The 26,078-nt window shown below is 38.2% G+C and overlaps 1 protein-coding gene across 6 annotated transcripts in view; it reads right to left on the reverse strand.

Moving 5' to 3' along the window:
- Nucleotides 1-26,078, reverse strand: part of PATJ (PATJ crumbs cell polarity complex component) — a 356,992-nt gene that overhangs the window by 200,683 nt on the left and 130,231 nt on the right. For all 6 annotated transcript variants that reach the window (XM_021096561.2, XM_021096558.2, XM_021096560.2 and 3 more), the window contains exons 23-26: nucleotides 15,564-15,635; nucleotides 13,502-13,679; nucleotides 7,691-7,801; nucleotides 3,348-3,425 (exon numbers count right to left, since the gene is read on the reverse strand). In XM_021096561.2, coding sequence (XP_020952220.2) covers nucleotides 3,348-3,425; nucleotides 7,691-7,801; nucleotides 13,502-13,679; nucleotides 15,564-15,635 — 439 coding nt within the window. The remainder of the gene's footprint in view (nucleotides 1-3,347; nucleotides 3,426-7,690; nucleotides 7,802-13,501; nucleotides 13,680-15,563; nucleotides 15,636-26,078) is intronic.

The raw sequence follows: 26,078 nt of genomic DNA on the forward strand, positions 1-26,078 counted from the left end.
AGTAGAAAAGACTGATACAGCTCAAACATTAACTCTTCAAAAAGAGGAATTAGGGAGTTCCTGTTGTGGCTCAGTGGTAGCGAACTGGACTAGTATCCATGAGGATGCAGGTTCTATCCCTGACCTCACTCAGTAGGTTAAGAATCTGGCATTGCCATGAGCTATGGTGTAGTTCGCAGACACAGCTCGGATCTGGCATTGCTATGGCTGTGGCATAGGTTGGCAACTGCAGCTCCGATCTGACCCCTAGCTGGGGAATTTTCATATGCAACGAATGTGGCCCTAAAAAGCAAGAACAACAAAAACACATAGAGGAATTAAAGGAAAAATTACTTTCAAGATTAGTTAAAAATAAACTATATTCACACACACAAAAAAAAAAACCTATCATGGAGAAAACATAGATTATACATGTTCAGAGAATACATGAACAACTTTATACCAACAAATGTAAAAAATAGATGATATCAATATTCCTAAAAAAGAGCCAGTAATCAAAACTGATTCTAAAAGGAACAGAAAACCTGAATAGCTCAGTAACTACTAAAGAACTAAATCGGTATTTTAGATTTTTGCCACATAGAAAACACAGGCCCACGATGGCTTCACAGGCTAGTTTGACCAAACATTTAAACCATAAATAATTACTATTTTACACAAACTCTCAGAGAACCGAAAAGAAGAAATACTCCTACTATTCATTTTAGTAGTCTTGTATAACCCAAACCAGAGAGGACAGAACATAAATGTAAAATTCTAGGCCAAACTCATGCAAGACCACAGATGGAAAAATTCTAAAAGAAATAATACTAGGAAGTGGCAAAAAAGATCCTGACCAAATTAATTTAATTCAAGATTGGTTTAACATTGGGAGTTCCCTTTGTGGCTCAGTGGTTAAACTAGGATCCCTGGCCTGGCTTAGTGGGTTAGGGATCTGGCATTGCTGGGAGCTGTGGTATAGGGCGCAGACACGGCTCAGATCCACATTGCTGTGGCCGGCAGCTGTAGCTCTGATTCAACCCCTACCCTGGGAACCTCCACATGCCACAGGCACAGCCCTAAGATAAAGAAAAAAAAAGAAAAAGATAGGTTTAACATTACAGAATCTATTAACATAATTCAGAGTTCCTGTTGTAGCTCAATGGCTTAAGAACCCAACTAATACCCACGAGGATGTGGGTTTGATCCCTGGCCTCGATGTGTGGGTTAAAGGATCTGGCATTGCCACAAGCTACGGTGTTGCTGTGGCCGGCAACTGTAGCTCTGATTGACCTCCTAGCCTGGGAACTTCCATATGCCATAGGTGTGGCCCTAAAAAGAAAAAGAGAAAAAAAAGAATCTATTAATATAATTCACATTAAGGGATTCAAGGAGAAAAAAAACACACTCTCGATTATTTCAGTGAATGTAGATAATATATTTGATAAAATTCAATGTCAACGCTACTCATGATAAAAATTCTTAGCAAAATAAAAATGAAAAGGAATATTTCCTTAACCAAAGGATTATCCACCAAAACTGACAGCACACATCACATTCAATGGTTAAATACTGAAAGCAATTTCTTAATTATCAGGAGGCAAAACAAGAAGAATGTTAACTCTTATTACTTCTAATAAACATAATAGAGTTCCTAGCAGATATAATACAACAAGGGGAAAATACGGGAAAGGGAAAAAGAAAACTGCCTTTATCCAAAGTGGTTACTATTATCTATACAGAAAATCCAGAAATGAACATCTACAGACACAGTACTAGTACAAATTTGAGATTCATATTCTTATTAAAAATTCTTTACATATGGAGTTCCTATCGTGGCTCAGTGGTTAACGAATCCAACTAGGAACCATGAGGTTGCGGGTTCGATCTCTGGCCTTGCTCAGTGGGTTAAGGATCTGGCGTTGCCATGAGGTGTGGTGTAGGTTGCAGATGCAGTTTGGATCCCGCGTTGCTGTGGCTGTGGTGTAGGCCGGAGGCTACAGCTCCAATTAGACCCCTAGCCTGGGAACTCCATATGCCACGGGAGCAGCCCTCGAAATGGCAAAAAGACAAAAAAAAAAAATTTTTTTTACATACATATTGTTGCAGCATATATACCAAGACACTAAAAGCCTCTATATGAAATATTTAATGTTTACTTTTGGGTGGTACGTTTATGGAAGATTTTAATTTTTTTATTTCAGCATTTTGGTTTTGCCATTGTTCTGCACTAGATTATTTTGTAAAAGATTGAGAATAATATTACAGGATGTCAAAAAATACGTAGAAGTCAATTTTATATCTACATATTAGGAACAAACAGAAAATACAGCTCAAAAATATTTAAAAGCAACACAAAATATAAAGATTTCTAGAAATAAACCAAAGATTTACAATGCCTTTCTGAAGAAAATTATAACAATTAATTGTAAGAAATAAAAGAGGAATTTAATAAATAGACATAATCACATTAACGGTTAAATAGGCTCAATAACATAAAGACGTGAGTTCTTTACAAATTAATCTATAGAGTTGACATGATTCTAATCAAAATCACCAATGAGATTTTTTGGTAGAATTTGACAACCTAACTATAAAATTTATATGGAAAACATAAAGGACACAAATAGGTAAGACAGTTCTAAATAAGAAGAAATACGTAAAGGAGACTGCTTTACTAGAAAACAAGATTTATTATTGGGCTTTAATAATTTAGGTAGCATCTGTGCTGGGACAGACAAAAGGAACAAAGAGAAAGCTCAGAAAGGGACTCCCTCTGACAACCTGAGATGTGACAGAGGTCGTGGTGCACATCAGTGGGGGAAGGAGGGCCTACTTAAAACACGGGGATAATTAGCTGTCTTTATGGGTAAAAGTGAAAGTCCATCCTACCAGATACCACCTCCTAAGATAAATTTTAGATCAACTAATTCTACCAGAATAGAGATGGGAAAACAGGAATGGAGGATTTAGTTTGATTAATGCGAGCAGTGTTTTCCCGGTAAAGATGACCTTTGACCTGCTCGTTGGAGGATGAAAAGGAAGAACAATGTGAGACATGAATTTCCAGCTGAAAGAACAGCAAGGGCAAAAATCTCAGAAACAGACTGGATAGGCGACCAGCCCTGCAGAATAGGAAAGACAGATGAAGATGAAGATGGCTGATTAGTGCTTCCTGACATTTTTACACCTCTGTTTCCCTAGGTCTTTATCCAGGCCAGAACCAGTTATGTTCACAGAAGGAAAATGTGATAACTACAGGACTGCTACCCTGATCCTCATCAAAAAAAAACCCACTTATTAATTGCAGCTCAGCTATGCAAAAAGAAACCAAAAACATTTTTTAAAAGCTTGAGAGGTTAGGTTACCTTTTCTTTTTTTTCTTGAGTGTTCTTGTCCTGGTTATTAGCAATTTTGTTGGTCTTATTGTGCGCACTAGGAATAACCTACCACCACAAAAACAAGGAAGAGGGAGGAGGAAAACATTAAAACGTCACAGTCATTACATTGCTTCATGTATTTTTTTTTAAAGCAGTTAAAAATCTTACTTAATTCTCTTTCATCTAAAAAGTAAAAACATGAGAAGTACAATTCAAAGCCAACAAAACAACTTGGGAAATCTACAGCTGTATAACCCCAAATGTGTATGTGTGTGTAGCATCAATGGGCAATAAATTCACACGCTTGAGTAGATCCAGAAAGTGAAGATGAAGAAGACCAAAAAGAAGGTCACACTTCTTACTGTCATCCAAATACCTCATTTTGCAAAATACAAGGGTGACCAAAGTTAATTCCCAGAACGCTGGATTCAACATTTATTTCGTAGATCTACTTTATTCATCACTGCACCCCGGTTCATGCATGATACCCAGCACACTGAACATTCAGTAAATATCTCTTTATCACTGTTAACATATAGAGAAATTACAAATCTATTTACATCCCTGGATAAAAGCTCAATGAGAGCTGGAGTTTAGTGTTATTTATCACTAAACACCCTGTTGCTCAGAAAAAGCTTAATACATAGCAGGGTTTAATAAAATTGTTTATTATGGGAGTTCCCATTGTGGCTCAGTGGGTTACAAACCCAACTAGTATCCATGAGGATGCAGGCTCAATCCCTGGCCTTGCTCAGTGGGTTAAGGATCTGGCGTTGCTGCGAACTGTGGTGTAGATAACTGATGCTGCTCGGATCCTGCATTGTGCTACAATTCAGCCCTAGCCAGGGAACTTCTATATGCCACAGGTGCGGCCCTTAAAAAAAAAAAAAAAAGTTTATATGTGAATCAAACAGTTCAATTTCATAGAAATAATTTTAATTCTTAATGGTGCCAACAGCATATTTTTTTATTCATTTCTTTTTGTAAAACTACCCAAGAAACATCTTGGGAAAATATAACTTTTTTAGTGATATTTTAAAGGCTCCTCAAATAGTTAATACAGATAATGTTGACATAAGTCTGATGACAGACATGAAGATTAAAAGGAAAAATAAATCTCCTTTCTCAAAATTAAAGGACCTGCTTGTCTAGTTCCTTTGTAACAACAAGGCTAAAAAACCTCTTCTTTCTAATAGCAATTTAAGGTTAATTCTTCTTCACTTTTAATAGAGTCCAAAGAAATAATTTTGGAATAAATGAGAAAATCTTAGAAATGTTTGAGTAAAAAAAAAAACAGTAATGATAAGACATCAGCATATATCTGGGGCCTCCTATGTGAATAGACACTGTGCTTAATATTTGTTTCTCTATTTAATACACACAAAAATGTAAGTCAGAGTTCAAAAATTGGTGGGTCTACAGGAATGTGTTTCTTGTCCTGAAAAGTCTTAAAACAAATACTTGTTTCTCAGTCAGAATATTGGCCCACACTGGATCTACTTTTTCCTACGGAAAAACCAAGCTGGAGCTGAACACAGAAGCTTTGGGATGGGCCAGAATGTCAGTTGCCATTTATAACGTTTACACTGCTTGTTTTTCCGAATAGCAGAGAAAAACCTTCAGTACACATATCATTAGCAAAATTTGGAAGACAAAAGGCCCACAAAAAAGACTACATCTTTAAGGAAAGTAAAATGGTGCACATTTCTTATGAAAGTACAAAACATATGAATGTATGATTAATATGCAAAATGTACATGTGTCAACAAAGTATAGGTGCCATTATGAAATGATGATATTAGGGAAATACAAATGGAATACAGAAAAAAAAAACCACAACACATGAAAATAAATTTAATGAATGGAAGGAATTACCTCAATTACAAAGGATTTGTTTTTGAATATGAAAAAAAAATCTGACATTACTATGAAATGCAATTATAAGTGGAAATTACACTGGCGTAAAAACTTTCTATGGAGGTGTGCCGTATAAATCATGAGTTCTGCTCTCAAACAAGCACTTACCAAGTAAATCTAAGTGGATATACACATTTCTTTCTAACATGCTGAAAATATGTTGAGAAAAGAGTTGAGAAATTCAAGAGAAAAGGCTTAAAAAGGTAACATGTTGTTGATCCTCCTAAGGAATATGTTAAAAGTGCAAATATAAAAAAAAAGAAACTCAAAAAAAGCACAAATATAAGTGCCACTGCTCAGTTCATGATGTTGATGAGAATTTCCATGTAATCAAGGCATGTTTAGACATAGGGCCTTTGATGGACCAAACATTAGGAAATGATTTCTTTTGAGGTTTTGAAGAAAGTCTCAAAGATTCATGTAAACTGATCAAAAATTATTAAGAATTTGGATCTTTTTCTGTTCCCGTGATGACCAATATTACTTGCAATAAGAGGTGAGCCAAAGAGGGTACCATTTTGCAAAGATATGAAACGATTTATTTCATGCCTTATTCAATTGGAATCACTTTATGCTAAAAAAAAATAAAAATAAAAAAGGAACAAGTCATGGACATTAAAATATCACTTGAACTCACTCCCTCGGCCAGAATCACAGAATGCACAGTTCATGCAAGTTCAATATTTGATGACCTGAATGCACAACGTGACAGTCTGTGATGCTGCCTAAGGGAAAGTGACTTGAACATGTCATGATGCTGAAGACATTTTCTTCTTTGTGAACAGTTGAAAGAAACTGTACTGTTTGTACAAATTTTCCAAATGAAAATTTCCACGTCAGCTCACCAGCAAAGCTGGATTAAAAGCTTGGCTTTTTGGCTGACTTTATAACCTATTGAAATGCTTTGAATATTTTTCGGCAGGGCATTGAAAGGTAGCCACATAAATATATAACTTGACTGGCTCATTCTGGCTCAAAACTGTTTCCTTGGAAGTGTTATTTTGGCAGGAATAATCTGGCCAAATGTCCTACTGAATTCAATTTCCAGAAATAGAAAATGATGCCCTCAACCACTCTCTCAGTAAGAGTTGAAAGGTAGATTCCAATAAATCTAGAATTTCAAACTGCGTAGAAATGTGAAGACTTTATTCAGTTTACCCCTCTCAGTTAGTCTTCATGGTGTAAACAGAGCACTAAGACTGGAAGGAACCTTGCTGCAGTCCAGGGCATCACAGCAGAGTTGCCTAAGTGGGGTGAGGCTGCAGCCCCCCGCCCCGTGTGCAGGCACGCTACAAGTCTGCTGAGAAAGCAGGTTGATGTCTCCGCCCTTGGGATAGCCAAAAATCTGTTTACCCAGTTTGCCATACAAATGTTATTTTCCAAATGCCTTGACACAAAAAAAGTTAAAAACCACTGCATTCATGTATTGGAAAGCAAATTTTTAAAAAATAGGCAGAGTTTTTTCTACTGTTCAGAAGTGTCCATGTTTTGAACAGCTATCTTCCATTACAAAATAAAGAAAAAATAAACATTGTTTCCAGTTACAAACTTATTCATGACATTTTCTAATGCATATTGCAATGTAAAATACACATCCTACCACTGACATCTGTGAATCTAATTCCATATCAAAAGATTAATTTATTACAGAAAAAAAATTTGATTAAATACTGCTCTTTGTGCACTCAGAATCTCCAACAGAACATATAACAATGCAACATGTTTGCATTTTTAGTCACCTGTAATAACCATACAGAACATTTGATATGCCTCTAGAAAGTTTTTATACTTGGCCCACCTTGTATTTCAAGTATTTAGGTAACTTGCCTCTAAATTAGCAAAACTGGTAAATAGAGAATTGAGGATGAGGAATTAAAAACAGGTCTTTTGGGAGTTCCTGTTGTGGCTCAGAGGAAACTAATCTGACTAGCATCCATGAGGACACAGGTTCAATCCCTGGCCTCACTTAGCGGGTTAAGGATCAGGTGTTGCCGTGAGCTGTGGTGTAGGTCACAGGCATGGCTCGGATCTGGTGTTGCTGTGGCTGTTGTGTAGGCCAGTAGCCATGGCTCCAATTGGACCCCTAGCCTGAGAATCTCCAAATGCTGCGGGTGCGGCCCTAAAAAGACAAAAAAAAAAAAAAAAACCAAAAAACAGGTCTTTTGGACTATATAGACTCTGACTTAAACCACCGTACATTGGAACAACTTGATCTTCATGACCAGGAGATCAAAATCAGAGGAAAAAAGGGGAAACTGAAGTTAATAACTAAATTTTTATGAAGGTACTACTCCATTTAAGTAATAGTAGAGTAACAATAAAAATAAGTTGAAAAATACTTGGAGGCAAAAGCTTGGTCCACAGATATACAGAGAATATTTTAAAACTTTTTGAAATTATAAACTAAAGCTTACTCTTGGAGTAGATGACAAGCTCTGAACAACGAACACCACAGGGTTTCCTGCATTCTTAATGGCCTCAACCGCTTCTTTGTGTGAGGCATTCTGCAAATCTATTCCAGACACCTAAAAATACAGAAGTAATTTATGTCCATTAGAAAGGCAGATCTTGTGCACAGGTTCAATTCAAAGTTCATGCGTATTATCTAGTTATGAGAGCAGCTAGAATCTAATGAATTAGACCAAAGCCAGAAAAAAATAAGATTAGCCCATGAAAAGCTTTGCTTTGTTCCTTTAACACCATGTTTAAGGAAAATAATGTTTCGCTTCCAAGAAAAGTAAATAAGATAAATATTATAGTAAGACCAGCCTTAGTTAAATATATTCATCCGAAATAGGTAGCTCAGTCAGTGACAGAATCTTGAGAAGCTTCTGAACTTGTAATGTCACCTCTGTCATTATCACAGCACACAATTCTGAGTGGGGGCAGCAGGCTAGGCTCTCTTTGAACTCATCTTCTTTCAATTAAACTAAGAAGAATATTTTAAACAAACTGCCCATTATTACAACTGAGTAGTTGAACATTTCTCAGATTATGTTCAAAGAAAGAAGTATGAAAACTTCCATAGGTTCTTTTACTAAAAGTTAACCATTTGGTTAAGTGTAAATGTCCTGTTATTACATAAATCTGAGATCTAATTTGTGAATATGCCCCAAAACTCAAAGAGCCTTCTAGATTAATCCAACATATTTAACAGATCCGGTTTTTCAAAGCAAGAATGTAAAGAAGCCTTGGTAACAGCTGAGGTGGTTTAGAGTCAGTGGATAGTGACATTTTGTGAACATTGTTTTGCCATCAAGGGACCAAAGAAATAGGAATGTAGAGAGGTCTGTGGATCAAGGTTTTGTTTTTAAGAAGGTGTGCATGACAGTAATAATGATGCAGTGGGAGAGGGAAAATGAAGGATAAAGAGAGAAATGACGACAGCAAAAGCAAACCCCCTTGAAGAGGGAATAGTTAGAGAGACTGGCTTTAGACAGAAGCACAGAGAGTTCCTGTCTTGTGACAGCCAGTTAGAAAAAAGCGTTGGTATGCAGTGAAAACAAGGGGAACCACCCTTCTGCCCGCTTTGATTTTCTCAATGAACTAAGAAACAAGGACCCTAAACTGAGATTACGACTGAGGAAGGAGGTATAGAAGGTCTGAAGTGTGAAAGCGGAAGACTGAAACAACTCCAGAAATACCACAGAACTGCAGAGCGGAATTAAAGTCCCACTTGAGGGGGTGGTCATGATTTTAAAATGAGACCAGACAGCACGGGTAGTTATTTTCTCCAGTCATGCTGGAGACCTGAAATAAGCCAAGTGTTGCATTTAACTAGGATGTGGTTCTTGCAAACAAGTCCAATGAAAGGAAAGAGGATCCAAGGAGTTGCAAGTATAAGCAAGGGAGTGACAGTCACTGGACCTGAGCAGAGTGAGGAGAAAAGTGAGCACGCCAGAAGCTGAGGGACTGAGAACGGAGGGCCCTAAGGCAGGAGATGGGAGCCTGGTGTGCTAGAGGGGTTTCAGGCTAGGTGAGTATAAAGACAGTGAAAGAGGAGCGAGCAGAAAGAGGTACGGTCGGGGGGCAACTGAAGCCACATCATGCAAAATCCAAAAGGCCATGGCAAGAACTTTGGCTTTTTATTCTCGTAGACATCCATAAAGATTTTATTGCTCTGTCAATGCTCTTTTCCCATCTGAGCTGAGGAAAAAGAACAGCAATTTTTTTTAAAACACAGAAAAAACAAAGTGAATGCTTAAAAGCTGTCACAACAGTTTGACAAGTTTAATGAAAGGAAAGAGGATCTTTCTTATCTCTTGAATAACTTAATCCCCAAAATATTCAACAGTAAGAGAAGTGGAGACTACATGGGAACTACTTCCTCTGAGTAATAATCAGGTTTTTTTTTTTTTTCCCCTAACACATATTTCTACAGTCTTAAATGGGAATCACTGAAGTTAAGGGAAAAAATAGAATTGTCATGTTACAACAGAAAAATAATCTTACTTTTTCTTAACTTTAAAATTATAACCTAAAGTATGTCCATTCACACAGATGAAGACCATTTCTAAAAACTAAGTTAAATTCTAATTTCCTAGTTTAAAAAAAACTCTTCTTTATACAGACCTAAACCTTTTATGCAATTGTTTCAAGACAGAGAGAAATGATTACTAAACTTCACTAACAAAACAAACAAGCAATGCTTTTCATAGAAAAGAGTAAACAAATGACTCATTATGCTTCACAAAAAAAATAGAGTGTAACATTTCAAGGCTGTTGTGAATTTGAAGAAATATAAATTATTAAATCTGAGACAAAAGAGTAGAGACTTATTAGTAGGTGTAAAGTGATGATGGATTAAGTGAGAGAATACTTTGTAGTCAACCAAGAACAGAGAAAAGATAGGAGGAAAAAAACCTAAATTCAAAAAGATAAAACAATGAACAATCCAATTAAAAAACAGGCAAAAGACATGCACAGACTTCTCACCAAAGAGGGTATTAGGTGGCCATTAAGCACATGAAAATTTCTTCATCATTCGCCATTAGCGAAGCATAAATTAAAAACAACAATATCAATATATACCCATCAGAATGGCTAAAACGAAAAACAGTGACAACACCAAATGTTGGTGAGGATGTGGAGAAACTGCATCACTTACACACTGCTGGTGGGAATATAGAATAGTACAGTTTGGCAGTTTCTTTCAAAACTAAAAATCGACTTAACACACAACCCAGCTGTTATACTCTCGGGCATTTAACCCGGAGAAATGAAGACTTATTTTCACTCAGGAACATGTGTACACATGTTTATAGGCGCTTTCTTCATAATTGCCAAGAACTGGAAACCACTCAAATGTCTTTCCATGAGTGAATGGTTAAACCGTGGTATCAGGGAATACTACTCATCCACAAAAGGAATAAACTGTTGGTAGACACAACGAACTGAATGAACGTCAGTAAAATATCACAGGGTGAAGAAAACCAATCTCAAAAAGATACGAAGTACATAATTTCATTCACATTTACATGGTAACTGTGAAATAACAATTATGTACATGGAGAAACAGAATAGTGAGAAACAGGCTAGAGGGTAGGGATGGGAGAGGAGAGGGCAGGAGAGCAGTGGCTACAGAGGGGTCACATAAGGGAGTCTTTGAGTTGACGACACAATTGAGTTCCTTGATTGCTGTGGTGGTTATGCAAGACTACACATGTGATAAAACTGTGTAGAGCTATAAATACACACAAAGGGAGCATGGGTGAAATGTGACTAAGGTCTATAAATTGTGCCAATATCAGTATTTTGGTTTTGTGATTACACTGTGGTTGTGTAAGACATTAACACTGTGTGAGGCTGAGGGGAGGGTATGTGGGACTTCCTTGTACATTTCTTTGCAATTTCCCATGAGTCTATCATAATTTCAAAATAGAAAGGAAGAAAGATAATTTTAAAATATATATTTTGTATTTTGTTCTAAGTCCGAATGTATCAGTAATGAATATAAAAAATAAATGTTCCTTATTTATTAAAGGTTATCCATTTAGACTTAAAAAAAGCAAAACCAGTTATATGTTGCTTAGAAAAATACAACTAAAACAAAACCACAAATAAGGGTGAAAATGAAGAAATGAAAAAAATGTACCATGCAAACACTACCTAAAAGAAACTCTTGGGGTGCAGCAGGGGATATTCCCCATGCCAAGTGGGGCAGCCAAAAAAAAAAAAAAAAAAAAAAAAAAAAGAAAAGAAAAGAAAAGATATGAAATCACACACCACACTGCCCCAGAAGCCAGAATAATCCTTTTTAAAAATGTGTATGTGGTGTTCCCATTGTGGCTCAGCGGTAACAAACCCAACTAGTATCCATGAGGACGTGGGTTCAATCCTTGGCCTTGCTCAGTGGGTTAAGGATCTGGCATTGCTGTGGGCTGCAGTGTAGGTCATAGATGCAGCTTGGATCTGGCATTGCTATTGCTGTGGTGTAGACCAGCAGCTACAGATCCAATTCAACTCCTAGCCTGGAAACTTCCATATGCCCTGGTGTGGCCCTAAAAAGACAAAAAAAAAAAAAGTGTATGTGGTCATAATTCTCTAATGGGTTCTCCACTATTCAGTGTAGACAACTTTCCAAGCACTACATGGTCTGGCTTCCGAGTAGTTCTCAGACCTTTTTTCTTTCACCCTCTCTCTTGTTCACTCTACCTACCTTAGCAGCGCTGCACTTCCTCCGTTCCTTCAGCACATCCAGTCAAGCTCCCACTTCGGGCTTTTGCATTTTAGTTCTGTCTGCCTGGAGCCTTCTTCCCCCACATATCTACATTGCTCACTCTCTCATTTCCTACATTTGTCCCAATACCATGTTGCATCACAAACCTATTCATTGCAACCATTGCCTACCCATCATTCCTTATCCTTGTCCTTGTTTTTTTTCTCCATAGACACTTATTACAATTTAACATTCTATACATTCCTTATTTTGCATATTGCCTATGTCCCCCACTACCATGTAAATGCCCTAAGAGAAGGGATTTTGGGTCATTTTCTTCATTGTCATATACCCAAGGTGTTTAATTTTTATTTCACAAACATAAATAAAACCTAAAATCTGTATACACAGAACAGTTTTAAGCAACTGTTCGACTTAATCCTCAGAATGATGCTATCAGTTTTGAAATCTTATTTCCATTTTATTTGGAAACTGAAAATAGGTACAAGAACAAACAGAAAACAAACAGGACAATCTAGACTTCAACCAATGACTCCCAGAGTTCTCCTCACTCTATCAGAGCTAAAACACCACAGCAGATGTTTAGCATCATAAAGCATGGACCAAGAAGAAGCGGATTCTGGGGATGGAACTAAGTGAAGTAAGTCAGAAAGAAAAAGACAAATACCATATGATATCACTTATACCTGGAATCTAATATATGGCACAAATGAATCTTTCCACAGAAAAGAAACTCATGGACTTGGAGAACAGACTTGTGGTTGCCAAGGGGGAGGGAGTGGGATGGATTGGGAATTTGGGGTTAATAGATACAAACTATTCCCTCTAGAATGGATAAGCAATGAGGTCCTGCTGTATAGCACTGGGAACTATATCTGGTCACTTATGATGGAGCATGATAATGTGAGAAAAAAGAATGTATACATGTATGTGTGACTGGGTCACCTTGTTGTACAGTAGAAAATTGAAAGAACACTGTAAACCAGCTATAATGGAAAAAAATAAAAATCATTATTAAAAAAAAAAAGCAGATTCTGGGTTTCAAGATATTCAATATGGTCTCACCCAATAAACCCACGCAAAGAAATGTATCAGATTCAGACCTCTTAGTGCCTTGATATGCCCATGAAACTCACTCTGCAAAGCCTGCCACATGTAAAGGGTAGACTCACCTCTCCCGCAATGGCCTTTGCCTTCCAGGGTCAAATTTGGGAGGACAGCGTGGCTACCCCACTGACACGCACAATTCAGTATTTGTTAAAAGACTATGGGCAAAGCTTGGTGCGAACCATCTGCTTCATTTTGCTAAACTGCAAATTCATTTTTTCAGTCAGCTGAGGCTTTTCCTTTTATTGTTTTATATGCTGTCAGCCCAACTTCAGAAACTCACAGAGTTGTACAATCATACAAACTACACTATCTGAACAAACGATACCAATTGTACACACAGATACCACAACACATAAAGGAAGGACTTCTGGCTGTATGATTATTTTACTGCCTGACAGCATGTTTCAACCAAAAGCAGAACTTTAACACAATTTACCTCAAGTATTTTATCTCCAGTTTTAAGGGCATTTGTTTTTCCTGCTGGACTGTCTTCCAAAACTTGTTTGATAAATATACCTTTAAGCTCCTCTCCATTCTTTAGGCGTTTTATAACCGTTTGTCCACCAACAATACTAATGCCAAGAGATACATCTGGTTCTCTAAAAATCTCAACACTGTAGAAATAAAAAAACAAAATTCAGTCATGAACAAGGTAATGTAATTTGTTGTACTGTCACTGTGTTCAATGTGTACCACCTCCTTGTGATTCATATTTTATATAAATATATTTTAATTTTTTTGTCTTTTGTCTTTTTAGGGCTACACCTGTGACACATGGAGGTTCCCAGGCTAGGGGTCCAATAGGAGCTACAGCTGCCACCTACACCACAGCAACGAGGGATCCAAGCCACGTCTGTGACCTACACCACAGCTCACGGTGACACCAGAAACTTAACCCACTGAGTGAGGCCAGGGATCAAACCCACAACCTCATGGATGCTAGTTAGATTCGTTTCTGCTGAGCCCTAACAGGAATTCCATACATAAATATATTTTATAAATATATTTATAACTGTCATAGAAATTATATTTAGCACCAACATTATAAGATACTGTCAATAATTCATAGCATATGTGAATGTTTAACTCCTGAAAAATACTTCCCAAACAATAAACACAATGTTTAATATTCAAAGGTTTAATCAAGCCTTAATGTTCTTATCTCCTACCACCACATATTTTCTGTGTTTAGTCCTTTTCATCTACATTGTAACAAGAGCAAAGAATGAACTAAGGAAATGACAAATGGGTGGGGAAAATAGAATCAAGAAAGTCACATATATCGTTTTGGCAAGAAAGACAGACTCGTGGAATAAGATAAACTTGCCACTGACAGGCTCACTGCCCATAACGTTTTTCTAAGTCAGCAGGTTTAACTTGTGGTTCTGTTACCAGAAGGCAGATTTTACTGACCTTACGGCCAGAGGTTTTCTTTCCTTCCTACTTCCATATCATTTTCATAAAGAAAGTATAGGATAAAACTTCCCCTTAAAATATTAGAAATTTTGCTCAAACTGCACAGACATGGTCAATAATTAATTTTTAAAAAGTTGCTCAGAAAACAGCTCCTAAGAATTTATAAGACAAAACTCAAAGGTGCAAGAAAAAAAAAAATTGGGGTGGCATGGTGGAATTAATAATGCATGAAGAATAGAGACAGCAAATAAAGGGAAAATTTTATAATCTTAATAAAGTGCAGCCCCGGTGACTACTTAAAACCATGAGAGGATCTGAGGGAACATGGGCCCAACGCATTCTGTTAGTTCAAACAAGGCACACACTTGACCTAACACAAGGAGAGGAGGGTAAAGATACTGTTATATAAGAGCCTCAACTACTACCATTGTTGTTTCATAAAAAAAACAAAAACAAAAAAAACCACAAAAAACAAAAACAAACAGCTTTCCTGCACTCAAGGCAGCCCTACCTGCCTTGCTTAGTGATGCAGTGAGAAAATATACTTAGTCCATCACAGAGGGACATTTATAAATTGCTTTCTCTGAAAGACTATGACAAAGATTTTCCTAAATATTGGGTATGGTCATTTTGCCTGGCTAAAAATCTCTAAGTAAGGAGTTCCTGTTGTGGCTCAGTGGAAACGAATCTGAATAGCATCCATGAGGACGCAGGTCTGATCCCTGGTCTCACTCAGTGGGTTAAGGATCTGGCGTTGTCGTGAGCTGTGGTATAGGCCGCAGGCATGGCTTGGATTCCGCGTTGCTGCGGCTGTGGTGTAGGTGAGCGGCTACAGCTCCAATTTGATCCCTGGCCTGGGAACCTCCATATGTCATGGGTGTGGCCCTATAAAAAAACCAAAAAAAAAAAAAAAAAACCCCAAAACAAAAACTAAATAAAAGTAAATGAAACTAAAATTTAGACCAGCGTAAATGGGAAGTAGGGCTATCATTTGAGATTAACTGAATGATACAGTTATGGTAAAGAAAAGAGCAACTAATCGTGCTGTCCTATCAAGAAAGCCAATCATGTCATCAACATACATTCTTGGTGGTCCCCAGTGGCTGAAGTTTGGCGTTTCTTCTCCTTCACCTTCTTCCCTCTCAGGTAATTCACTGAGGAGAAAGAAAACACACATAACAACACACTCATCTTAAAGTTTCTTGAAAAGTTTTGACCTTGCACCATTTGTATTTAAATACCTACTAATTTCTAAGCTTTAAAAGGATTTAAATCAATAGTTAACTATTCATACAAAGCAAAAATATATTGCTTTAATGTTCAACTTAATATCCACCAGAAAATCACTGATTATACTTTTACTGGTGACACTCTAGATGCTATTTTCTAAAAAAAAAAAAAAAAACAACAACTGTATTTGAACTTGCATAATTTCACACGTTTCTCTATCATCATATAAATGTTATAAAATATATTCCTTAAAACTTGGTATGATTAACCAACTAATAGAACCGTCTAGGATAAACTGAGAAACAGCTGAAATAATTAAACAGTCAGTAAACATGACTATTCTTTCTAGATTTCTTTGTCGCTCTAACCCTAAATAATTTCTCCTGTCATTTGTAAACTAGAAGCATTTGGTGTAGTTCCACTGCACTTCTCAGTTTTAGGGCATTTTACTTATATAATGTGACTGTCCCACCTACCACCACCATATTTCACCCATCAAGTCACGTTAATATGGAAATGCCTAACTGGTTAACAGAAAATTTTGGATTACAGGACAGTTATAAAAGGAATGCTTTTATACCTATTATCTATTATCTGGGAGAAGAGTCTGGATTTCTAAGCTCCAGGCTAACCTGTACCACAAAACAGGTGTGTGACTTTGGACCACCAAATGAAACAATACATGGGATACTGTCACTTGTATTGCTCTATTCAAAAATGTAGGTACTACCTCTTCCATTTCATTTTCAAGATAACCCTGTGACATAAGTACAGCAGGTCATACTACTATATTTTCCACATGAGTAAGTCAGGCGCAGAGAAGACTCAGACAACACAACCTCTCCACAGTATCCACATCTTTCAGCATGAAGTTTCCATGCTCCACTTTCCTCTGGACTCTCAAATAAGTCCTATAAAAAGAACACAACTCAACCTACTTGCCACTCTATAACCTTCTGGGATATAATGGTTTAAGGCTGTGTGAAAAGGAGAAAGTGAAAGATCTAGACAATCTAAAAATCAGTTAAGGAACTGGGATCCTTAGGGATCACTGACAGCTCACCCACTGCCAGATGGCCTTCTTGTCTTGGTATACTTGTTATAATTAAAAATATCAAAGAATTCAAGGACAAACAAGTTGGCAGATACTTGCTGGTAATTTATCTAAAGTTCTATTTCCCCTTCTTCCTTACCAACATAACCTCCCTTTATTCCAGGTGGCTCTATGCCCAGCTTTAAAAAAATAAATTTTCTGGATTTCCTTTCAACTAAGGGTAACTGTGTGCATTGGCTCTGATCAGCAACAAGGAAACAAAAGTCCTTGGATAAGATTTCCAGAAAAACAGTAGAGGAGAGAGAATAAGTTGACAGGAGACTTTTGCTCTAGGTTTTCTCTCTTCTTCCCTCTTTCCCTAGAAGGCAGAGGTGATTATTGGTGATGAAGAATCCATCTTAAAATCAGAAAGAAACAAGGAGAACTTGTCAGTACACTAAGGACAGCTGAGCAGAAAGGAAGATGGTGTTTAAGACCCTGACATACAACCTTCTCCAGGACTTTTTTACATTAAAAAAAAAGTACTCCCCAGTTGGGTTAAGCCACACTAAAAAGAAGATGTGGTATATATGTACACAGTGGAATATTATTCAGCCATTAAAAAAGAATGAAATAATACCTTTTACAGAAACATGGATGGACCTAGATATTATCATGCTAAGGTGAAGTAACCAAAGACAAATATATGATTCGCTTATATATGGAATCTAAAAAAAGACACAAATGAACTTACATACAAAATAGAAACAGTTCCATAGACACAGAAAACATACCTATGGTTATCAAAGGGGAAAGGTAAGGATACATTAGGAGTTTGGGATTAACATACATATACAACTATATATAAAATGAATAACCAACAAGGACCTACTGTATAGCACAAAGAACTATACTCAATACCTTGTAATAACCCATTAGGGAAAATAAATCTGAAAAAAGAACAAATATATATATATATATAATTGAATCACTTTGTGGTACACCTCAAATTAATACAACTATACTTCAACTTATAAAACAAAAAAAAAAAAGCATAAGGATGGGGGGGAGAGTTTAGTTTATAAGCAGCTAAATGTAATTGCTAAATGATATACCCAGGAGTCTGCCAATTTAAGTGAAGTATTCCTTTATCATATCATATTATTTTTGTACATTTGCATATATGTTCATTGGGTAGTTACAATCATAGTGTAAAGTTTCATATTTTGAGTACATAGTAACAAGGATTAAATGAGATATGACTGGCATTTATCTGAGGCTCAACCAATATTCATTCCCTTTACACTTTTTTCATTTGAATTTACATCATCATTTTCCCCAAGATTATTATAATCTTGACCATTTTTTATTTAATAGCATCCTAAGAGTCCATGGTATTGCTGTAATTTAATTTGTCTGCTATCCCAGTATATGATGCGCTTAGATTATACCCTGTTTTTTGGAACATAAACATTATTGCAAAGAATATTTTCATACTCTGCTATATTTAGTATTCTCCTTTAAACAGATATTAATTGAAGTAAGATTGAGAACTAAAAACCAAACCAACACTGAAAACTTCTCTCCATTTTCCACTTTCCAGTTGCTACAGGTGTGATAATATGAAATAAATATTTGGTCTTTGTCCCTGGTTTCTGACACAGAGCTTCTAAAACATTTGGAATTTTCTGAAGGATAGGGGTGACAGAAGCATTTTTTTGTTACTCATAACAAGCCTCACTAACCATACCTGAGTTTATGCTAATAAGGGAACACTAGGTAGGACCATGGACAGGTTCAGGATGGGGGCTGGATGCCAGAGAAACAACCGTGTGATCAGAGTTAGAACTTTCAGCTCCACCCCCACCCTCTGGGGTTCAATCACCAATGGCCAATGGTATAATCAATCATACCTGCATAAGAGAGTCTCCATAAAGCCCCTTGAAGGACAGGGTGCAGAGAGCCTGCATCCTGGAGAACACACCAAGGTGGGAGGAGTTAGGTAATGCGCCCTGAGAGAGCATGGAAGCTGTTGCATCCTCCACACACCCTTCCTTGCATTATACATCTCTTCCATTATTTCAGAATTGTATCTTTTATAATAAACCAGTAAGAGTGAAGCACTTTCCTGAGTTCTATGAGCCATCCTAGAAAAGTTTCAAACCTAAGGAAGTTGCACCTACTTTAGAGCCACTTAGTCAGAAATAGGGTTGGCAGCCAGGGACTTGTAACTTGCATCTGAAGTTGGGGCAGTCTTGTGGGGCTGAGCCCTTATCTTATGGGGTCTGCACAAACTCCAGGTAGTTAATGTCAGAACTGAAATGAATTGCAGGACACACAGTGCGAAGAAAATCAAAGAATTAGTGGTTGGGTGGAGGAAAAAACTCAAGACGTTTGGTGTCAGAAGTGTTGTGAGCAAAAACAGTTCATGATAAATGTAAAGAAAAAAACATAAATACACATTTTTTTCCTTTTTTGGCCACGCCCACAGTGTATGGAAGTTCCCAGGCTAGGGACTGAACCCTCGCCACAACAGTGACCTGTGTCACAGCAGTGACAATGCCAGATCCTTAACCTGCTAAGCCAGAAGGGAACTCCTGTACATATTTTTTATTATGGCATGTGTATAATATAAGAATTAAATTCTTAAATTTAAAATAACTTAAAGAATGGAAACTAAGCTTAACATTAATATGGGATATATTATTTTCTGTTTCAAAAAGTTAAAACCAAAAATTTCCTAAACTGCTGGCTTTCACATACGATATTAAGAGAAAGGGGGGAAATCTGTCTAAAATATGGAAAATTTTACTTTTCTTTAAGAAAATGTGTAACAAAAGGATTATTGTTAGAAGAGACTCAATGACATTTTTGAAGCATATAATCTTTCTTCCAGATGGTGATAAACACATATTTTGTTTACATTATTTCATACCTAAAGAGAGAAAACTTCCAAAAAGTAGATAGTGTGATTAGTTTTGGAAATACAGTTACAGGAGATGAGAAACTATACGAAGCAATGTAGTCTCTTTACACTGATGAATGCAAATATATTTTAACCCAAATTAAAACTTAACTGAGAAAGTAAAATAATTTTAGGGGAGTTACCATCATGGCTCAGCAGTTAACAAACCTGACTAGTATCCATGAGGATGCAGGTTGGATCCCTGGCCTCGCTCAGTGGGTTAAGGATCCGGCCTTGCCATGAGCTGTGGTGTAAGTCACAGAGGCAGCTCAGATCTAGCATTGCTGTGGTTGTGGCGTAGGCTGGCAGCTGTAGCTCCAATTAGACCCCTAGCCTGGGAACTACACGTGCCGCTAGTGAAGCCAAAAAAAAGAAAGTAAAATAATTTTATTGTACCTATTAAGATGTGAATTTGCACAAATGTATCTGAAACTTTCACAAGGGATTTCTAACATCAAATTTTACAATTCACACTTTGACTTAACATGGTCAATAGCTCATTCAGTTAGAATCTCAAGTCTTAAAATAACTAACTTTTGCCTTTTACAATTTTTTTCTTTTTTTTTTTGCCTTGTAGGGCCACACCTGTGGCATATGGAGGTTCCCAGGCTAGGGGTCGAATCGGAGCAGCAGCTGCCAGCCTATGCCACAACCACAGCAACATCAGATCCGAGCTGCATCTGCAACCTACACCACAGCACCTAGCAACGCCAGATCCTTAGCCCACTGAGCAAGGCCAGGGATCGAACCTGCAACCTCATGGTTCCTAGTCGGATTCGTTAACCCCTGCGCCATGACAGGAATTCCTGCCTTTTACAATTAACCAGAGTTTTACCACCATTTTTTCTCTAAAATTAACCATGTAATAGAAACAACGTTTTTTATTCCAGTCCTTTATAACAAGTGCCCAAAGTTATCATCCTTTACATATTTGGAAGGAAAGATGGAATGCCCTATTAGTGAATAAGTGGACATTAATCGTAAGATTTGATCATGATATACAATGTCTTTGAGAATAAAATTTTCAACATCATACAAAATCAGATGAATCCAGATAAGCCAAGGTAACCTTTCCTTTTCAATATACCTTTTTTCATATAAAATTTATATGTGCTAAGCCATAGGAGGGTCAAGCAAATTCAGCACTCCAAAATGATGTAAGCAGGAAGAGTTATGGTTGTGGCTAAGTTTTCTCAAGATTTCTTTTTCCTCTTAAAATATAGATTCTATATGGCAATTTTCTGTGACACACGAAGGGAATATGAGCCTTTGGAAGCAGGAAGAAAGGGCACTAGCATTTTCCAAACTAGTGGGGTTAGTTACACAAATGTTACACTATGACTCTGAAGTTACAAAGCGAATTATTAACTGACACCAGAATACTTAAATTAGGCATTCTTGTATAAGAAAGCTTAGAATGACACAGACATGGTGCTGTGTAAAAGAAGCCAGACACGCACCTACTGCATAATTATACATTTACATGAGTTCCTGAACAGAAAAGGTAATTTACAGTATTAGAAGTCAAGAGGTGGGGGTCAGGGGAGGGAAATAGTCAATATTTTGATTGGGGTACTGATAACATGAATGCACACATTTACCAAAATTAAGAAAACTGTCTCATAAAACTGCATTTAAGACACTTGTGAAGAAAGAAAAGTTCAAGGCATGAAGGGTAAGTCGCTTCCTTAGGCTATTCTCTTTTTACCTTTTGTAAAGCCTGGATTAGCAATCAAATGTCTCATTATGTTTATAAAAGCAATATTTCTATGTACCACTTGGCCTCATTTCTCACATTTGTCTCCACCTACAGTGTGGGCCACAGCTGCAACAGCGCAGTAAAAACGGGAAAGTGTCACATATGGAGAGGCCATAAAGTCCCTGGAAACTCCCCCTTTTCCCCCCAATGCAAACATTCCAGAGTAGTCCTCTCTCAAATAGACATATATATTTTCCCCTCACCCTCAGTCTTCTACCACTATTCTGAATTTACACATAGTTTTTGGCATTTGAACTCAAAGGTAAACCTACTTGATATTCATCATTTACTTAGAAAGTACTAAATTCCAGGCACTGCGTTGGGAGCTTAAAACATAACATTAACTCATTTAATCCTTTCCCCAATGACTATACTCTGCCTCCTATTTCACCTCCCACTATTCACAACAAAGTATCCAAAACCTGAAAGCACTTCTTTTCATTTGCACCCTATTGTACCTTCAACATGAATTTTTTTTTTTTTTTCAATTTGAAATAAGTATGTCTTTCAACCTCAGGTTCATCACCTTCCCAGGCTTTAGCCTCTGGCATCTTCCTTGTTTTATTTACTGTGAGTTGATTCTTTTTCTTTTTCTTTTTTCTTTTTTGTCTTTTTGCCTTTTCTAGGGCCACTGCCGCAGCATATGGAGATTCCCAGGCTAGGGGTCTAATTGGAGCTATAGCCTTCGGCCTATGCCACAGCCATAGCAATGCAGGAGCCAAGCCGAGTCTGCAACCTACACCACAACTCACAGCAACACTGGATCCTTAACCCACTAAGAAAGGCCAGGGATCGAACCCGCAACCTCGTGGTTCCTAGTCGGATTCGTTAACCACTGCACCATGACGGGAATTCCCGTGAGTTGATTCTATTTTAGTTCTTCATAAAAAAAAATCTGTAAGTTTCCAATCTGACTGCAGCAGTTTGGGTCACTGCAGAGGTGCAGGTTTGATCCCTAACAGTGGGGATAAAGTTCTGGCATTGCTGCAGCTGTGGCTCAGGTCCCAGCTACAGCATGGATTTGATCTCTGGCCTGGGAACTTACATATGCTGTGGATGTGGCAAAAAAATTAAAAAACAAATTAAATAAAATAAAATAGTCTACAATCTCCTTAAGTGTTTCAAAAACCTCAGCAATGATGACTACCAGATACACTCTGGGGTCCGTGAGCCCATCACTGTCCTCCAGAATCACTGCTAACCTTTCATTAAACATTTACTATGTTCAAAGCATCACATGAAGGCCTTCATATTCACTCTTAATTGAACCATAGAGCAACCTACTTTACAAGTGAGGAAATAAAGGCACGAGGGAAACCCTCTCAGGGTCACATGGCCATAAATAATAGAGAACATTTGTGAATAGCACCACCATACATTTATACTGTAGATCTCATTAGTCTAAGAAATACCACGTCCCCCACTAATGGGCACATCCATGGCTTCCAGCAGCAGGTGACAACAGAGGTGAGTTAGAAAAAAAAAACTGAAACCAGGTGAATTCTGAAAACACAATCTCAAGTGATTTCCTGAGAAAGAAGGATACTCAGAATCTAAGATCACTTGGATTCCTTTCAGAGTTCTAACGCTCTGCCTGCCCACAGTCCTCCCTTCCTGGAGATCTTCACATTCGGGGTGCATCTGACCTCTCAGCATCAATCCTGCCTCCAAAGGAAAGGGGCACAGTGCACAATGAGCAGCTCTGCTGGACCCTGTGCAAAAATTAATGCAAAGAAGAAAGTGTAAAAGGGCATTTAGCACTAGATGGCACCCTGATGAGCTGAGAGACTATGTTCTGAAAGAATCTCTGCATTACTCAAGGAGTCTCTGAGTGGCAGTAAATATTCACCTATGAACCTGAGTCTATGGGGCATACTCTGAAAGATTAAAAGGGTGAGTATGATTTACCGGAACGCTTCTGGAGTCTGCTAAGGTTTAAATACATCCTGAACCTATGACAGCAAGCCAAAACAGCAACATTCAAATGCAAGACCGATCTCCCCTGATAAAAGTTAGGCTGGAGCGCTTAAATGCCTGTGCTGGCACAAGAAAGCAGCTGGTCAAAGTACTCACTTTAGGAGTAAAGCAAATCCTCTCTCTCTGAAGCTGAGCGAATTGAGTAAGACACAACTGACGGGACGTTTCATCTTTTGTACAACAGAGGAGGGGTGGGTTTGGAAATTCATTTAAATCTTTTCCAACTTATAGTTACAATTCTACATCTTTCTTTTTTTATTATTATTATTTTTTGTTTTTTGTCTTTTTAGGGCCATATCCGAGGCATATGGAGGGTCCCAGGTCAGGGGTTGAATCAGAGTTACAGCTGCCGGCCTACCCCACAACCACAGCAACATGGGATCCGAGCTGCGTCTGCGATCTACACCACAGCTCACGGAAACACAGGATCCTTAACCCACTGAGCGAGGCCAGGGATCGAACCCGCAACCTCATGGTTCCTAGTTGGATTCGTTTCTGCTGCACCATGATGGGAACTCCACAATCCCACATCTTAAAAAGTAGCCTCATTTCTGAATTCTTCAGCCAGATTCAATTATTAACACTCAGCACAAGAGGAATTTTAAAAACAAAAGTATCTTATTTGACAAGTAATTTGATCATATAAAAAGTCAAAACAGGAGTTCCCGTCGTGGCGCAGTGGTTGGCGGATCCGACTGGGAGCCATGAGGTTGCGGGTTCGGTCCCTGCTCTTGCTCAGTGGGTTAACGATCCGGCGTTGCCGTGAGCTGTGGTGTAGGTTGCAGACGCGGCTCGGATCCCGCGTTGCTGTGGCTCTGGCGTAGGCCGGTGGCTACAGCTCCAATTCAGCCCCTAGCCTGGGAACCTCCATATGCCGCAGGAGCGGCCCAAGAAATAGCAGCAACAACAACAACAACAAAAAAAGACAAAAGACAAAAAAAAAAAAAAAAAAAAAAAAAAAAAAAAAAAAAAAAAAAAAGTCAAAACATACTCCTAACTCTTCCACTGCCAGGCGTCTCTCCTAAAGAAACAAATCCACTGCTGTTTGACACCATGTTCCTCTGGGAGATGGGGAGATCCCTCCCACTAGGACCCTGAGGTGTCAGCTTCTCCCCACTGCACCCTGGTCCAGGTCTGTGGAAGAAAAGCCACCAGTGGATTCCTCTGACTAGTTGGGCCTTTCATTCTTTTCTTTCCATTCAGAGATGAACTTTGCAGAAACAGACAAGAACATTTCATGAAGCTTCTACCTAAACCACTAAGCAAAGGTCATAAGTCACTGTACAGAGAAGTGATATCATAAAAGTCCTGAGACACTTCACATAGCAACACAAAGTCTTTCTTGGACTAAGGTTTTAATAAAAGCATTAAGGCCAGTTAATTGCATCCTGTCCATCCCTACCAGGTTTTGCCGACATCTCTAACTCTTGTTCGCTTCTCCTGCACACACAGTGCTACACACCTCTCTGGTTTTTCTTTCAGATGTACTTCTGTTCCCATATCCCACCCCAAGGCTCACCCAGACAAACTACCCGTTACCTTCCAGGAAATCCCTGTGAATTGTAAAGAAACCTCTGCACACACTAACTTCTTTCCTCAACTCCCTCTGCCCTCCCAATAGCTTCTGCTTCCCCTCCATGGATGCCGCACTTCAGTGGGTGATGACGCTCCTTCTCTTACTCCCTGGGAAGCTGGGAGAAGACAGTCGGTATTTTTCTGAATTCCTTCCTATCACTAGGCCATACGCCTCTATCCTCGCTTCAAAAGCTAATCCCTACTCTGATACCTCTCCTTTTATGGCCCTCTTTACTAGCACCCCTGCATAAATAACCTTTCTCTTTTTAAATGACAGAAAAATAAAAAAATCAAGGTCATTGGGCAAGAAACTCCTTGGGTCCTGTCCTCAAGGTACCAACAGTACCTGCATTCGTGCTTTCCTTTCATTCCTGGCACCTATTTCCATGGAGGAGATGACGTTCCTCCTATCAAATTATTGTTTTTCCTTTTTCTTTTTATTGCCACACCTGCAGCATATGGAAGTTCTGGGTCTAGGGGTTGATTCGGAGTTGCAGCTGCAGGCCTATGCCACAGCAATACCAGATCTGAGCCACGTCTGCGACCCATACTGCAGCCTGCAGCAAGCCGGACCCTTAGCCCACTGAAGGAGGCCAGGGATGGACGCTGCATCCCCATGGACACAATGTTGGGTTCTTAACCCGTTGAGCCACAATGGGAACTCCCTATCAAACTACTAAAGGTAAATCTCTAGGTGTGCACTGTCCTCCTCTCCTTCCACCCTCTCCGGGGATTACCTTTAATCACCCATTATCTAGCATCTACACATTCTTTTCCTGGATCTTTCACACCCACAATCTGTGTAGTCATATGTGTATATCCCCCCTTGCCTCAGACCCCAATACTCACTCTCCAGTTGTCTAGGTAACATGCATTCTTTCTGCCTCTTTTCATGATCAGTTTTCTCAAAACACCAGTCTGCTCTTACGTTGTTCAATTTCTGACCTTCTGTTCAATTCTCAAGCCATTATTCTCTGATTTCCACTTTAATGAAACTGTTCTTTGCTTACCAAGGTCATTCAGGTGATCAAGCCCCATGAAACTTTTCCATTTTATCT

Source organism: Sus scrofa, chromosome 6, assembly GCF_054392235.1.
Source record: "Sus scrofa isolate SSC_HxYL_T2T_F1_AM1 chromosome 6, Sscrofa_HxYL_maternal_Yorkshire_Landrace_v2.0, whole genome shotgun sequence".
Classification (NCBI taxonomy): domain Eukaryota; kingdom Metazoa; phylum Chordata; class Mammalia; order Artiodactyla; family Suidae; genus Sus; species Sus scrofa.